At 38.4% G+C, this 15,417-nt stretch overlaps 2 protein-coding genes across 2 annotated transcripts; both read left to right on the forward strand.

Moving 5' to 3' along the window:
* The first annotated feature begins 1,627 nt into the window (after positions 1 to 1,627).
* On the forward strand, positions 1,628 to 7,073 carry slc26a1 (solute carrier family 26 member 1). The gene is made up of 4 exons (XM_084136699.1): positions 1,628 to 1,727; positions 2,911 to 3,022; positions 3,996 to 4,637; positions 5,132 to 7,073. The coding sequence occupies exons 3-4, from the start codon at positions 4,047 to 4,049 to the stop codon at positions 6,647 to 6,649; spliced, it is 2,109 nt and encodes a 702-aa protein (XP_083992825.1). The 5' UTR covers positions 1,628 to 1,727; positions 2,911 to 3,022; positions 3,996 to 4,046; the 3' UTR covers positions 6,650 to 7,073.
* Positions 7,074 to 7,972: 899 nt separating this feature from the next.
* On the forward strand, positions 7,973 to 15,348 carry prc2 (protein regulator of cytokinesis 2). The gene is made up of 14 exons (XM_084136863.1): positions 7,973 to 8,135; positions 8,606 to 8,738; positions 8,818 to 8,940; positions 9,291 to 9,524; positions 9,614 to 9,784; positions 10,493 to 10,642; positions 10,752 to 10,902; positions 12,556 to 12,692; positions 12,778 to 12,873; positions 13,007 to 13,153; positions 13,320 to 13,415; positions 13,497 to 13,619; positions 14,665 to 14,763; positions 14,968 to 15,348. The coding sequence occupies exons 1-14, from the start codon at positions 8,119 to 8,121 to the stop codon at positions 15,031 to 15,033; spliced, it is 1,743 nt and encodes a 580-aa protein (XP_083992989.1). The 5' UTR covers positions 7,973 to 8,118; the 3' UTR covers positions 15,034 to 15,348.
* The last annotated feature ends 69 nt before the right edge of the window (positions 15,349 to 15,417 follow it).

Genomic DNA, 15,417 nt, shown 5'->3' on the forward strand with positions numbered 1-15,417 from the left:
AGTTACCGGCCATTCAGGACTTCTACTAGCCAACAAAAAAGAAGAACAAATTAACCAGATTTACTACATCACAGCTTTATATATAAAATTTGGATTTCATACATTAATTTCTTATATAAACAAATCACCAAATGCTTTTTAATCTTTGCTATTACTTCAATGCAAATGAACAAGTCAAGTGCGCTGTTATTTGTTGCGTAGCGACGGTCATGTTCAAGTAAGCCAGATGTATTTAATATCTCATCGATGACTTTCAAGTATTTGTGCTAAATTCGCACAGATTTGGCTTACACGAACTTCCCCAGCAAATTGAGTAAACATAGTAACACGCCAAATTGACTAGTGATTTGACAGTGTTAAGGCCTACAGTATTTATACTTCTGCGTCGAACTGCCGCCGTAGCTACGTCGTAGGCTGTGTGTAGCGTGCGTACCCTTTGGCGTACCCTGACGTGCACCTCTCCAAAAATGTAACAACGAGTCAATTCTACGCGGACGCAAGCGCTGTGATTGGTCTGCCAGAACCCCTCCCTCGGGGTTTCACATGCTCCCTAGGTGCGCGTCAACGCGGACAACAACGCAGAAGTATAAATTAAAACCAACACGTTGCCTACGGCGTATAGGCTCCGGCGTAGGTCCGACGCAGAAGTATAATGAGGCCTTTACCCCTCAGTTGATTTTACTCACATTTGGCGGGTGTATAATAAGTATGAGTAAAATAAAGGCTGTGGTAAACATAACTTGATGGTACTTTTAATGTTTTGTTCTACAAGATAAGTAAATTATTTTTTCCTCACATCATGATGGAACAACAAATGTTGAACTACATTCACATAATTTAAATTATAACGTTCAAGAATTAATAGATATCTAATAATAATTATAAACGGAGCAATTCCAAGAGGGTCCTCACACCATCGGTGCTCGGGCCCTAATGATACCTATCATAGGCCTATGTGTCATTTTGCTGCATTGACATTAAAAATGACCATTTTCAAACAGGTTTCATCAAACATACCATCTGACCAAACATGGTCAGACAAAGAGATAGCCACGCCCCAAACCCACACCATTGGCTGAGCTGTTGGCAGGCGGATCTGGATGCTCAAACAAACAGAGCAATGTTTTGACAGCAACACAGAGCCATTGACACAAACAGTGCTACACTTTTACTGGAAAACAACCTACAAAAGGCTTATTAATATTAAAATTGCCTAAGACAATTAAAAGAAAGCATTAACAATCCCAAAAAAATAACACAAAAATAACACGCTTCACATTTAAAGTATGCTCAATGCATATATAAAAGTGCTCAATGCATATACTGGAGTCCTAAAGTCTGTGGTTAATGATCAGATACATGTTATCTATGTGTCAGTACAAAGTCAAATTCCAGTGCAATTGTATATATAACAAAGAAAAAATGACTGTCATGTCTCATGTGGCTCTTGTGCACTACTCGGATGCTTTCAGCTATGTATAAATTCAGTAATACTAAGTGACTGTGGGTGGCACTGTTTCTATGGTGATCAGCCCACAGCCCCTCCTTCTTTCTCTTCCTCTCTCTCCATCTGTCTATGATTGGTTGCTGAGGGTTAAGCAAGCGAAGTGACATCTTTACCCACAATCCTTTGCCCCATTCAGTCAAGCTACTGTGCACCGGGAAATTCAGCAGTGAAGGCATGGCAAATGTATTCTCCATTCTACTCATCCGCTCATATAATAAGGGTGAGTATTATATACATTAAATAATATTCATCCTCAGTCTTTGTATGGTGGTGGGCTTCCTCTTATTCACAGACTTTATATATTAGTGTGATATCACAAAAATATTTCATAAGAAATGTAGATAAAGCAACATCCCTTTAGGCACATTCATGCCATGAAACATTTTAAATTTTTTAAACACTTTATAAATGACAATATAACATTAAACTGGTAAAACTGGTTTCCACACATTACTTAAACTCAAACTGCCCAACTACTATTAAGACACATCTTACATTAGAGACTTCATTGTTCCAACTACCATATGTCTCTGTCATTCACTCATAACATATTTACTCATAAAGTATATGACTCATAACTGACTCATGTAATATAAAGTGCACCGAGATGTGTCTCTATACAACCTGCAAGACTTGATAAAGACTGTATGACTAAAATCAAGAAGAGTGGATAGGACAACTTACCTTTGTTATTTATTGACAAAACAATCCTCTCTCTCTCTCTCTCTCTCTCTCTTTCCTTCCTGTTAGGGGTCTAGACACCACAATAATAATAATGCAAATTAAACACACAGACACGCACACACACACGCGGTTCCATGGGACCTATATTTAAAAAGCAGAAAATGTATGATAAAAGACAGAGATAAAAAGCACCCTGCAGAAATGTGTGTGTGAATCATATTTCACACGATTTTTCACAGTATAATGCCATGGATCCTGGAAGTAGCATGAACAACAGCATGCTGAGAGTAACATTTTTAGACACTACATGCCATTGCACATCTCTGCATTGCCTGAAACAAAGAGCCACTTCTAAAACTAGTTCTCCTTAAAACTCATTTAACTTGTTCAGATGAAACTTTGATTCTGTTATTTTCTTTTCAAATATAAAATTATATTAACTTTGAAATGAGCTAAAATGTGGCTTGCGTTACACTACTCAGTCCAATCTATAAATCATTTAACTAGTTCAAATGAAACTTTGATTCCATTAATTTAATTATTTTTCATGGAACAATCTGATGTGTGAAATGTTTTTGCTCCGTCTGATAAGAATCAGTAAAAGATTGACTTTGTGTCTTAATGCCAGGATGCTCTGCTATTAATCAATACATAACATTACAAACTAGCATATGTTTAACCCAGGAGTGACACAACACTTCTGCCTTCTGTTCCTACAGCCTATGAAAACCACTGACGTTGGAATGAGGGACTGCCTCAAGGTTTTTGCATACTGAAGCATGGACTTGCACCACTGCTTTTCATTTAGCCGGTGGGAGGTGGGGTAAAGAGGTTAGTGCATAAATTGACATTCAATTTATAACTTGATTTATATTCTTTAAGAGACCACTTATTCAGGTGAGTGTTGTATTTAATAGTTGCTCACTTAGATTGTAATTCCTCTCTTAAAATCAGACACCTTGACCACATCAAGGACAACTGCAGAGGAAAGCAAAGTAGTTGTTAATGCCAGTTCAAATATAATAAACTTTATGAGACGTCATCATGGAAAATGGTCTTATCTAAGTGGTGATTTTACGACCCTCCAATAAAAAGGCAATTATGACATAAATAGCATGCAAGCATAGTTCACTTTGATTCCATACGTCTTTCATTGTCAAGAAAGACAGGCACATACAAACTTAGATGCCTGCCACATTGACATGAAGAGGATTTAATGGGACAAGGAATCAAAAAGAAATGTTTGGTGAGATTTTTCTTTGGACGTTTTCACTCAAGAATTGCTTTGAATATCCCCATCCCTTCGCTTAAATCAATGTGCCACATACATCTGACGTTGTCATTTGTGGAGTGGGGGCTGTCACTTTTATCAATGATTATTAAAGGCAATGGATTTTATCATCATTGCCACCATAAAAGAGTTGTATAAGCACAATACATTGTGCATACAAAATCCTAATAATAATTATGGCTGAGATGTAGATAAGATGTAAGATCAAGCTTTTGTTTCTTAGTTCCGCTTTAGTCTGTACATCAAGCAGCTGTAGAGGCTGTGAAAAGAGAAGCACATGAGAATCATTTATAATGATTGGTGAATGCTGTCTGTAAAACCTCTGATAATTGTGTTAACTTGTGTGACTAATTATTGACTTGAAACAGCCAAAAAAAGAAAATGGAGAAAACTGTATTCCATTCAGACTTGTTCTAAGCACAGCGATTAATCAGTTACCCCTATTTAACAGACATCCAGTTTGATCTTTAAGGGAGATCACTTACTGATCAAAGGTCTTTGTCCCTTTTTCAGGAGCTGTGTTAAAAGCCTCATCAGTGCTTGGGTCCCTCATCACTGGAAGCCATGGAGGACTTAAACTCTGTGACTGTGGGCCCACTAAAGCGCCGAGTACGACAGAGGAGAAGGATTCATGAGATTATCAAGACCAAGTTGCAGCGAAACCTCTCCTGCTCGGGACCTAAAGTGAAGAGGACTCTAACAGACTTCTTCCCCGTAGTTAAATGGCTTCCAAAGTACAAGGTAAAGGAATATATATGGGGAGATCTGATGTCTGGGCTCATAGTTGGCATAATACTGATCCCTCAAGCCATTGCGTACTGCCTGCTGGCCGGCTTGGACCCTATCTATGGCTTGTACACATCGTTTTTTGCAAACATCATATACTTTTTCATGGGGACGTCAAGACATGTTTCTGTGGGCATCTTCAGCCTCATGAGTCTGATGGTTGGACAAGTTGTGGACAGAGAGGTTTACCTCGCAGGCTTTGATTTGAATGACGACAGTACAAAAAACGCATTTGGGTTAAATGGCACTGGGGAAACCAACACCACTGTTGTCAACTTGAAGATCACGGCACTGAATATGGAATGTGGAAAAGAATGCTACGCCATTAGCATTGCCACAGCTTTAACTTTACTCGCTGGAGTCTACCAGGTACGTACATATTCTGGCAAGGTCTAAGAAATTTGCTAAATGTACTTTATGACTTCAAAAATGTGTTGTAACTATCAAACAAAAAGTAGTAAAATGTTTTAATTTAAATACATGCGAGTGGACATATCTTAATCATTATTTTAAATAAATAAATCAGGAATAAGGTGTCAAAAAGTGGGAGCACTGTCATAAAAAGGTCAAATCTGATACTTTAAGAGACTTATTAAAACTATTTTGTTAAAATGTATTTCTTTAAAAATATATAATCTTAATAATGACATCTTCCAAATGAATAATATGATTTATATTTACATTCTTACTTTATGCCCCCCAAAAATATCCACATACAGAAGTTTAAAAAGCTCATTATAAAAGAAGTGTAATCAAGTCATTGTACATATGAACTGTATTTTTTATTTACTTCTAAATGAATACATTAGGAAAAAAAATCTGTCATGTCGTTGACCTGAAGGTGTATTGTGTTTTCTCCTCAGGTGTTGATGGCTGTTCTCAGGCTGGGGTTCGTCTCCGTTTATCTCTCTGCTCCTATGCTCGATGGCTTTGCCACTGGGGCATCTTGTACTATCCTCACCGTTCAGGCAAAGTACCTGCTTGGCCTTAAGATCCCTCGACACCAAGGCTACGGCACAGTGGTGGTCACCTGGATCAACATCTTCAAGAACATCCACAAAACCAACTTCTGTGACTTAATAACAAGTGCCATTTGCATCATAGTGCTGGTTGCAGGAAAAGAGATCCAGGATCGCTACAAAGACCGGTTGAAGATACCACTGCCCACAGAACTGGTGGTAGTGGCAGTTGCCACGATAGTTTCCCATTTTGCTGATTTAAACGGGCAGTTTAGCTCCAGTATCTCAGGTGCCATTCCAACTGGTTTCATTCCTCCAAAGGTACCAAGCATTGAACTGATGCCCCGGGTAGCATTTGATGCCATTCCATTAGCTGTCATCAGTTTCGCGTTTACCGTTTCTCTATCCGAGATGTTTGCTAAAAAGAATGGCTACACGGTTAGGCCCAATCAAGAAATGATAGCAATTGGGTTCTGCAATATAATTCCTTCATTTTTCCATTCTTTCACTACAAGTGCTGCCCTTGCGAAAACTATGGTGAAGGACTCAACAGGTTGCCAGACTCAGGTCTCCAGCGTAGTGAGTGCCTTAGTGGTTCTTCTAGTCCTCCTCTTCTTTGCACCATTTTTCTACGCCCTGCAGAAATGTGTCCTCGCCTGCATCATCATCGTCAGTCTGCGGGGTGCCCTGCGCAAATTTCGAGACGTCCCTAAACAATGGCGTGAGAGCAAGATTGAGGCGATTGTCTGGTTGGTGACCATGAGCTCAACTGCTCTAATAAGCGTGGAGCTTGGATTGCTGATCGGAGTGGTCTTCTCTATGATCTGTGTGGTGGTCCAGACTCAGAATCCTAAGGTTTCGTTACTGGGACAAATTGAACAAAGCAATGACTATGAGGACATGGAAGAGTATGATAATCTCTCGCCTATTCCAAAAGTGAAGATCTTTCGTTTTCAGGCGCCTCTTTTCTACGCCAACAAAGACTTCTTTTTAAAGACTTTATATAAAGCAACTGATCTTGAGCCATTCCTTGAAATAACCCGCAGGAGAAAACTGGAGAAAAAAGCTAGAGAAAAAGCTGTGAAGAAGACTGATAGCGTAGATCAAACAAATGGAGATGTAAGTGTAAACTTGATTTCAAAAGACTTAGATTTTCATACTATCATCTTGGATTGCTCCTGCATCTCCATAATCGACACAACAGGAGTGAGCACCTTCAAAGCGGTTTTAAAAGACTATAAAGAAGTTGGCATTAATGTAATTCTAGCTGGCTGCAACACAACCATAATAGATTCTTTAAGGAGAGGCTCTTTCTTTGGGGCTGGTGACAAAGACATGGAAAGACTGTCATTTCATACCATCCAGAGCGCTGTTTGTTTTGCTACTGGTACAACACAACCGGTTAATGACTCGTCTGTGTAATGTGTCCACAAATGGGCCTCAAGAGCTGGAAAAAACCAACGTTTCTATTAAAACATTTGAAACATGAAATTCAACTCCTGGAAAATTCTCTCATGTTGAACAAGTTTATGAAAGCATCAATTGATGGCACAAAAATTCCACTCCTGTTTGAATATGAATATTCTGAATATTGAGCTACTGTACAAATTCAGGGGTTATGATTATACACTGTAAGACAAAATTGCATTTATGTCTCATATTAACTTTTTTAGCTGTTTTTGTGATATATTTCTAATGACAAACTAATCCCTCAAAAATAAGTGTAAAATTTAAACACAGGACCATGAGAAGGCAATACAGAGTTGTGATTTTAAGTTAGCCTACTACTGTATTTTATATGTTTTTTATGGTTTTCTTGGGAAATAAAAGTGAATGATGATTTTCACCTGGAGAAGTGATTATATTTTAAACCTGTGTCAATAACTATTTGGACTTCACCATTTGGATACACTTGCTACCTCAAGGTTTATACTTGTACTTGTATTATTTACATATGCACATGAATATTGTAAAGCAGGGGTTAGCTGTATATTTTTCAGACAAATGATGCCTTGAGAGGAGAGACGGAGCAGGAATCCCCTGATAAATATTGTATAAAACCACATATTATTATTTTTTACATATTTTGTTGTGTGTTCACATTCAAAAACGTTTTAATTTTAGTACTTTATAATATGTTATTGTGCTACTTGTTTTCAGTTAACATTGTATTATTGTTCACTCCATTTATTTTGAGAGAAAACAATAATAGTTGGACCCCCTGCAGACCTAAGTTAGTTTAAAACCCTAATTGCCAATGTTTTGGCCAAGAAACACATACAAAAGTGTCATTACAGCTTACTGTAACGTTACCTGATTTGAAGATTCTCCACAGACTGCAGATTTTGTGGTTTGTAGGTCACCTGGCTGCACGGTTCATCATTAGTTCAGTTCTTTTACAACAAATGTGTAGTTTCTTATCTATTATGTTTGGTGGAGCAAAGGTCCACAGGTTATCTGAAGGTTATTCCAAGATGTTTTATCACACTAACATCATAGAGGTTGTGAGGAAAAAAAAGAAAAAAGATTGGAGCAAAGGTCCACAGGTTATCTGAAGGTTATTCCAATATTTGATCACACTAACATTCAAAAGGTTGTGACGAAAACCAAACAAACCTTCGTTATCAATAAATCACTACGGAATGCGTTTGATTATTATGATAAGGAAACTATTCCGCTCCAGGACGCAAAGTGGCGCACTACTACAGACGCTATATGAGTCTCTTGTCTTTTCACGCTGAATCCAGTGAAGAAGACAAGAAGACTTCACGTCAGTTGCGATTCAAATTTTTACCGCTCACTGGCTGCGGGGATAGACGACTGTCATTAATTTTTATAAGTCTTATTATATTTAGTTTATCGACGGAGTTGTGCGTTAATACGGTACAACGATGTCTTGTCGAAGAAGGTAAGTGTGTATACGCGGAGACTGTTAAACATCGCGAGATTAAATTATATTATGGCCGTGTCTCATTATCTGGTATTTACTGTGGCTGGCAGTGGCAACATAAAACGCATGTTAGTTACATAACTGTTACATTACCTACCTAACTACATGCGTTTGTGTAATCCAGCGAGTCTTATTGAAGCTTTAAAAACTTTTTTGGTGTTCACATAACAGTGTTAAATGGATAGTTTAGCCAAAAAAATATGATAATAATAATAGCAGTAATGAACATCCTGTCATCATTTGCTCACCCTCATGTTGTTCCAAAACTGTGTAACATTCTTCTGAACACAAAAGGAGATCATTCACTTTCATTGTTTTGCAAAAAGATACAAATGAAAGTGAATTGATACTGAGACTGTCAGTCCCAAACCTCAAAATCCTTCAATATTCATTTAATCTCATTTATTTGCTTTTGTTTTCATGAGCAGCGAGGCTCTGGCATTCTCTCTTGTGACTGAGATCAATCATGCGATGGCCAGGCTTGTAGACATATGGGACAGCATCGGCATCATGGAAGAACAGAGAGTGGAGCGAATGCAAACTGTGAAAAAGCATATAGATGTAAGTTATGCCTTTGCAGACATCACATCCCTCACATATTTAGGCTCTATACTTACTCTTAATTATACATGTTCTCTAGGGGCTTTTACATTCCATGATCATGGAGGAAGAGGCCTTAAGACACCGCATTAGAACCGATATCATTGCTTCCCAGAAACAATTGGATACCCTGTGCTTGGAACTGACAGTGGAGCCGTACAAAGTAAGAGCTGTGAATTATACTGATGGCTGATTTCGGATTCAGCCATAGACTTTATTTATTCATTCATTTATTGAAAAAGTTTTTTAATTTAAAAACTTTTTCAATAAATAAAGCTACTAAATATTACAAAAGTTTAGATTAATGATTTTCCACCTTTGTTTAGTTAAAATTTAATTTAGTTACTTTATAATGCTGTTTATTATGTTAAAATAACAAAATCAACACGCATCAGGTATTTTAAACTATTAAGGCATGTCTCAATTTTGGTAATTTTTTTCCGGAGAATTTCAAACTTTGTATGCTATTAATGGAAAGTTCCTGTTTTATGGTTATCCTGCAATCTTTTATAGTTTGAGGAAGATCTTACAGTTCTGCAGTTGGAGAAGAACCTTCGGTGCCGTGTGGATTCTCTTCTAAAGGAGAAGAATGAACGTTTGAGTGAGCTGAGCGATTTGAAGAAGCAGGACGAAGAGTTGTGCGTGACTCTGTGCGCTACCCCATACTACATTCCTTCGGGAAGTGTGCCCTCTCGAACCCAGCTGCAGGAACTCCAGGATCATGTCGAGAAACTCGGCAAAGAAAAAGTATGTATCCTTTCTCCTTTTGAAAGTGTTCTGAACACTCATGAGTTTCTGTCCTGGATGCTTTTGTCATTTTAGCTCTGTGTTTGTAGGAGAGCAGGGTGAAGGTATTCTCTGGGCTCAGGGAGGACATCAGGACTTTAATGGACGAGATGGGACATGAACCAGAGAGCAGTCTGGAACGGGAGTCCATATGCCCCGACACTGACATTTTTCTGCTCACACATGACAATATCAAAGCCTTGAAACTGCTGCTCAGCCAGGTGCTACACTTTAATCATTTTATTTAAAAAAAAGTAGTTTCAGTTTTGAAAATGTAACTGTTTTATCTGATTCGGGTGGGTAGAAGATATGGATACCACACCATACCTAGTGGTGCCATCTAGCGGTTATGTACAGAACAACTTTAGCCTTTCAGCCAGGGTCCAAAATGAACATGCCGAATGCAAATAAAAATCACTGCAGAGCATATAAACCTGTTATATTTGCTAGCTGGTCAATAACTATTATTATTATGATTTTTTTTTTTTTTTTTTTTACAGTGCACTAGTATATTACATATATTAACTTATTTAATTTTAATAATTTATATAATAATTAAATTAAATAATAATTTTACTAGTGATTGTTGTTGTATAGCTGATCATATGCCTGTGGGGGTATTCCAGAAAGCAGATTATGTGACTTACATGGGTGCGTTTTACTCTTGAGTAAGCGGATAACCTTAATTTTCAGTTTCAAAACCTGAGGTAACAATGTAAGTAGCCATAGCGATGTTCTCTGAACATAACCTGCTCTGGTTAGTTTACTTCAGAGGTATTCAGCACATGCTATTGATTTTAGGACCTGTGTAGCAAGGTTTGGGTTAATCAACCGAGAGTTCACGGTGTGTGTCATAAGTTAACCTTGATTTCTGGAATACGCCCCCAGAAAAATGCATTTAATGCTTAATTAATATTTATTCCACACAGCTTGAAATGAAGAAGGAATCCTTGATTTCAGCTCGTGACAAACTCAAGGAGCGAGCTACGAGCCTGTGGAATCGTCTGAGTTGTCCTGAGCCGGAAGGCGAGGTGTTCCGAGAGGCTGCGATGAGCACTCTCTCTGATGATATCAGGCGGGTAAGAGCTTTTCCATCTAAACCACAGGATGTCATTTCAGAGCACTAGAACCCTGTCATAGATCTTAACTCTCTTGGTGGTTTACCAACAAATGCATTTCCTCTTCCAGTGGCGGGGCTGTGTGGAACATCTGGAGAAACTGCAAATGGCTCGACTGGAGGAGGTGGTTGATAAGGTCCGACAGGAACTTGTGGTTCTATGGGACAAATGCATGTTTGGACCAGAACAGAGAGAGCTGCTCAATGTTCACTTCTGTGATAGTAAGTTACCCAAAACTTAAAAGCAGTCAAGTCATATAAATATATTTAAAGGGATAGTTCACCCAAAAATGAAAATTCTGTCATCGTTTACTCCCCTCAAGTTGTTCCAAACCTGTATGACTTTCTTACTTCTGCTAAACACAAAAGAAGATATTTTGAAGAATATCGGTTACCAAACAATTGGAGTATTTTTTTGTCAATGGGGCCTTGGGTCTGTTTGGTTGGCCATATTCTTCATAATATCTTCTTTTGTGTTTAGCAGAGGAAAGAAATTCATACAAGTTTGGAACAACATGAGGGGAGTAAATGACAGAATTATCAATTTTGGTTGAACTATCCCTTTAAAGGTACAATATTACCCATTTTCCACCAGTATGGTTCGCATTCTGGAGCCAGAGCCTGTTCTCGCCCAGGCGAATTGGAGCCTGTTGCAAACCGCAACAGTGTTTCCACAGACTTGAGTAATGAACGAATGAATGTAATGCTGCTATGTGTTGTTTTAAAAAAAAAAAACATTGCGCGTCCTGGTGTTTCTGCAGGCAGTGCTGCACTTCAGTTTTGCTGACGACAGTACAGGGAGTGATTCTAGAAAACTGGCAGCTCGCATAATCCACCGGTACTCTCATCTGTCATATTTGAAAATAAACTGAAACTGTTGATTCACTCACTCTCTCGCACACTGGGTCTCTCTAGTGCGCATAGTTTTATATATTTAGATATAAAGAGCAATATAGTGCGACGTTATTAGATTGCTCAACGAGACAGCGGCAGCGTTTCTCAGTCACCCGCTCTCTGGCTCTGTTCAAGACCAGCAAGTTTTTAGGGCCTGAGTTAAACCGATCTCTCTGTCCCGGAAGCACCTTTTCTGCAGTGGAGAAAGATTTTGCGGAAGAACATTGTTTTGGTTGTGCTTTGACTGCCTGACTTCAAATGAATATGACCCTTTACAATAGATAATTACAATGAACTCTGTCAGTGAGTATCTGTTGGATAAAATCCTTTATTCACCTGGTGAATAATAATAATGCCATCTTCATGTCGCTTTTACAACATTTCAGATCCCTCGGTTGTTGCCATCTCCGGAAAGCCAAGGCAATGTTGATTCTCGTTTAATTATGAGCTCTGTCTCGTTATCTTTTTGCCAGCAGACTCCTCTGTTCTGTTTTTTTTTTTTTTATATATATTTTTTTTTTACAATGGTTGATTCCGTGGAGGTGGAGAAGATTTAGCGTGCTCCATGCCAACCTTTCTCGCTCGTTGTGACAACTAACCCATGCCACTCCCACACCAAACACACATCAAAGTAACCAGAGCAAACTTTTTTCTATTTACGGGATATTAGATGCGCACAGGCGAGTGACACATGTACGCAATTTCCCGCCTGGTCTAAAATATTAACACTTATAATAGGTGACCGCGGCGCTTACCATAGTGAATCAGGTTAAGACACATTTTCGTGAAGGATTGATGATTTATCGACTCAATATTTAAATTGTTAATCTTGAACAAAAAAGTAACATTAGTTTAGCTTTAATTCCTAGCTTTTCTCAGCAAATTAATTTAAATTCAAAAATCATTCAATTCAAATATCCGTCAATAAAAATGGACTCCTTGCTAATGGAAAAGGGCTTTAACTTCATTCTGGTTGAACAGATCACTACACCGAGGAACTGCTGGCCCTCCATGACACGGAGCTGCTGAGAATGATGGCTTTCTATGAGACAGCACAACCCATACTGGAGGACCTAGAGAAATGGAAGAGGAACTGGGCTCTCTTTCAAGAGTTTGAGGTTCTCTCTAGTCCCATGCTTACAGTCAACTCAACCTTATGTGGTTTTACACGTGTCATTTTGTTCTATACGTTTCACTTACCAGAGAAAGGCTGCGGATCCAAATCGCTTCAGTAACAGAGGAGGGTCTCTGCTCAAAGAGAGTAAGGACAGGGCCAAAGTGCAGAAACTGCTCCCAAAGGTACTTAAAATGTCCTGTTTTGCAACCTCAAAAATGATTTTAATTTTGGGGTGACCTATTCCTATTGTAAACAAGTTGTGGCTGTGAACAACAAAAAAATTGTCAATTTACCTGTGTATTTCTACACATACAGCTGGAAGAAGAGTTGAGAGGCCGTGTGGAAGAATGGGAAAAGAATAAGGGGTCTTTCTTCCTTGTGCAAGGTCAAAGGATCATGGATTTCATCTCCAGCCAGTGGGAAGAGCATCGCTTGCTGAAAGATAAGGAGAAGAATGAACGGGCGAGTTTCACTTTATGGGTGTTTAAAATATCAGATGGCGTGCAATTTAGTAGTACATACTTGGTGACAAATATCTTACCCTGATACATTTACATACTGTTTTGTTCAGGATTTTTTTTTTTTTTTTAGCTTTATTACACTAACCTGAATGATTCTTGCTTTCCAGATGACAAAGAAAACCGAAATCTCTCAGTTTAAAACTCCAACAAAGAGAGCCCTCGGAGCAACATATACCACCCCCACCCCTAACAAAATTAAAAAGGTACTCGTTTTCTTACTGAGAATGTTGTGTGCAAAAACAAGGATTTTATCAAAACACATGTTCCTCTTTCAAATGTTTCAGACACCCAATCAGCTGGCACCTCGCACTGCCACCGTTAACAGTATCAGTAGCGCCAGCGGCAGCAGCAGCTGCTCATCCACCACGTTTCTGTGTGTGCCAGGAAGGCCTCAACTCTCTGCCAAGGTGAAAACACCTGATCGGGGCAATCAAAACTAAACTCTGTGATCAAAGCTTTTGGCTTGAGATCAGTCCAAAATGAATGTGGTTAGACTTAAAGGGTTAGTTCACCCAAAAATGAAAATTCTGTACTCTGTACTCGCCCTCTTGTCATTCCAAACCCATAAGACTTTCGCTCATCTTTGGAACACAAAATAAGCTATTTTTGATGAAATCTTGAGCTGTCTGTCCCTCCATTGCAGCTATACAACTACCACTTTGACGCTTCAAAAAGTTCATAAAGAGATCATAAAACTAATCCATATGAATTGAACTGTTTAGTCCAAATTTACTGGAGACACGATCGCTTTATATGATGAACAGATTGAATTTAGCCATTTTTTTTTCACATAAACATTGATCGGCAACCATAAACAGAAGCTTAACCAAACCTGCTTGACCCACGAGAACAAACCTCTTGCGGAATCTCAAACGTGCTGCGTAACACACGAGAATGAACCTCATTGGTTCTCGCAAGTCAAGCAAACATGCTTGAGCTTCCATTTCCCACAACTGATGTGTGATTGTTTATATGTGAATAAAAGCCTACATTCATCATATAAAGTGATCGTGTCTCTTCAGAAAATCTTGACTAAACCACTCAATTCACATGGATTAGTTTTACTATCTCTTTATGAACTTTTTGAAGCATCACTGTGGTAGTTGTGTAGCTGTCAATGGAGGGACAGTCACAGAAATCGCTCTGATTTCATCAAAAAGATCTTCATTTGTGTTCCGAGGATGAAAAAAAGTCTTACGGGTTTGGAACGACATGAGGATGAGTAAATGACAGAATTTTCACCTTTGGGTGAACTAACCATTTAAGTTCAGTGTTAGAATAGAGATGTTCCCTCAGCTAACACTAGATGACACTGTTGGATCAACAAAAATCAGTACTCTGTAAAACTGTAGGTCAAGTCTCATTTTCTTTAGTATGTTGTTGGTAGCGTCTTTACACTGAAGATCAATGATGCTTCTTAATTTTTGTGTGGTTTTGTCTTTGGTCTAACAGAGGAGCAAGACAACAGAGGCCAGCTCTGGCACACGCGTGCCGCTGCAGGAGTTCAACAGTGACAAGAAACTGGTTCCAATGAGCTACTCAGCCTTTACCGTAAGACCAATCACTCAGTTCTAGACCACTTCCCCGGATGTATATTAACTCCAAATGGAGCATCGGTGATAGGAAGGATGCTCATTTGTGACCGCTAATTCCCCTGAGAGAGATCATTAACATTTTAAGACCCACACATAATAATGATTGTGTTCAGCTCGTAAAAATGTGTTAACAAATGTGTTGTCTTGTTTCCCATTACAGAGCGAGCTTTCCAAGAAAGCCAACAGTGATGCTTTTCTCAATTCCACCGTTAGAGACATGCTTTGAATGGACTGTCAGCATTGTTTTTTATTATTTATTTTTTTATGAGGTTTAGGTCATAAATAATCATGTCAGGATTTGAAACTGTACAGGATAAAATGATTCTCATGTGTTTGCCTTATTTACATGTTACCAGTGCAGTGACTTTCCAACAAATTTGTTTTAAAAGGCACAATTATATATATTTTTATATTGCTTTAATTGTCAATGTTTACCTATTTAGTTGGATTGTGTATATATTAGCTCATAAAAGGTCAGTCATTTCCTTGTGTATATACAGCACTTTTAATAAAATGCTTCTTTTATACATTCAAAATTGAATTATTATTTTTGCTCTGATTTCTGCCTTGGTGAGCATAAGACTAAACATTTTACTGACCCCAAACTTTT

The sequence above is a fragment of the Abramis brama genome (assembly GCF_963993115.1).
Source record: "Abramis brama genome assembly, chromosome: 15".
Taxonomy (NCBI): domain Eukaryota; kingdom Metazoa; phylum Chordata; class Actinopteri; order Cypriniformes; family Leuciscidae; genus Abramis; species Abramis brama.

Coding starts and splice junctions, on each gene's coding strand:
- slc26a1 (XM_084136699.1), top strand. CDS start 4,047: ATGGAGGACTTAAACTCTGTGACTGTGGGCCCACTAAAGCGCCGAGTA. Junction 4,638..5,131: donor TACTCGCTGGAGTCTACCAG/GTACGTACATAT, acceptor TTTTCTCCTCAG/GTGTTGATGGCTGTTCTCAG.
- prc2 (XM_084136863.1), top strand. Junction 13,154..13,319: donor ATAAGGAGAAGAATGAACGG/GCGAGTTTCACT, acceptor CTTGCTTTCCAG/ATGACAAAGAAAACCGAAAT. Junction 14,764..14,967: donor TGAGCTACTCAGCCTTTACC/GTAAGACCAATC, acceptor TTCCCATTACAG/AGCGAGCTTTCCAAGAAAGC.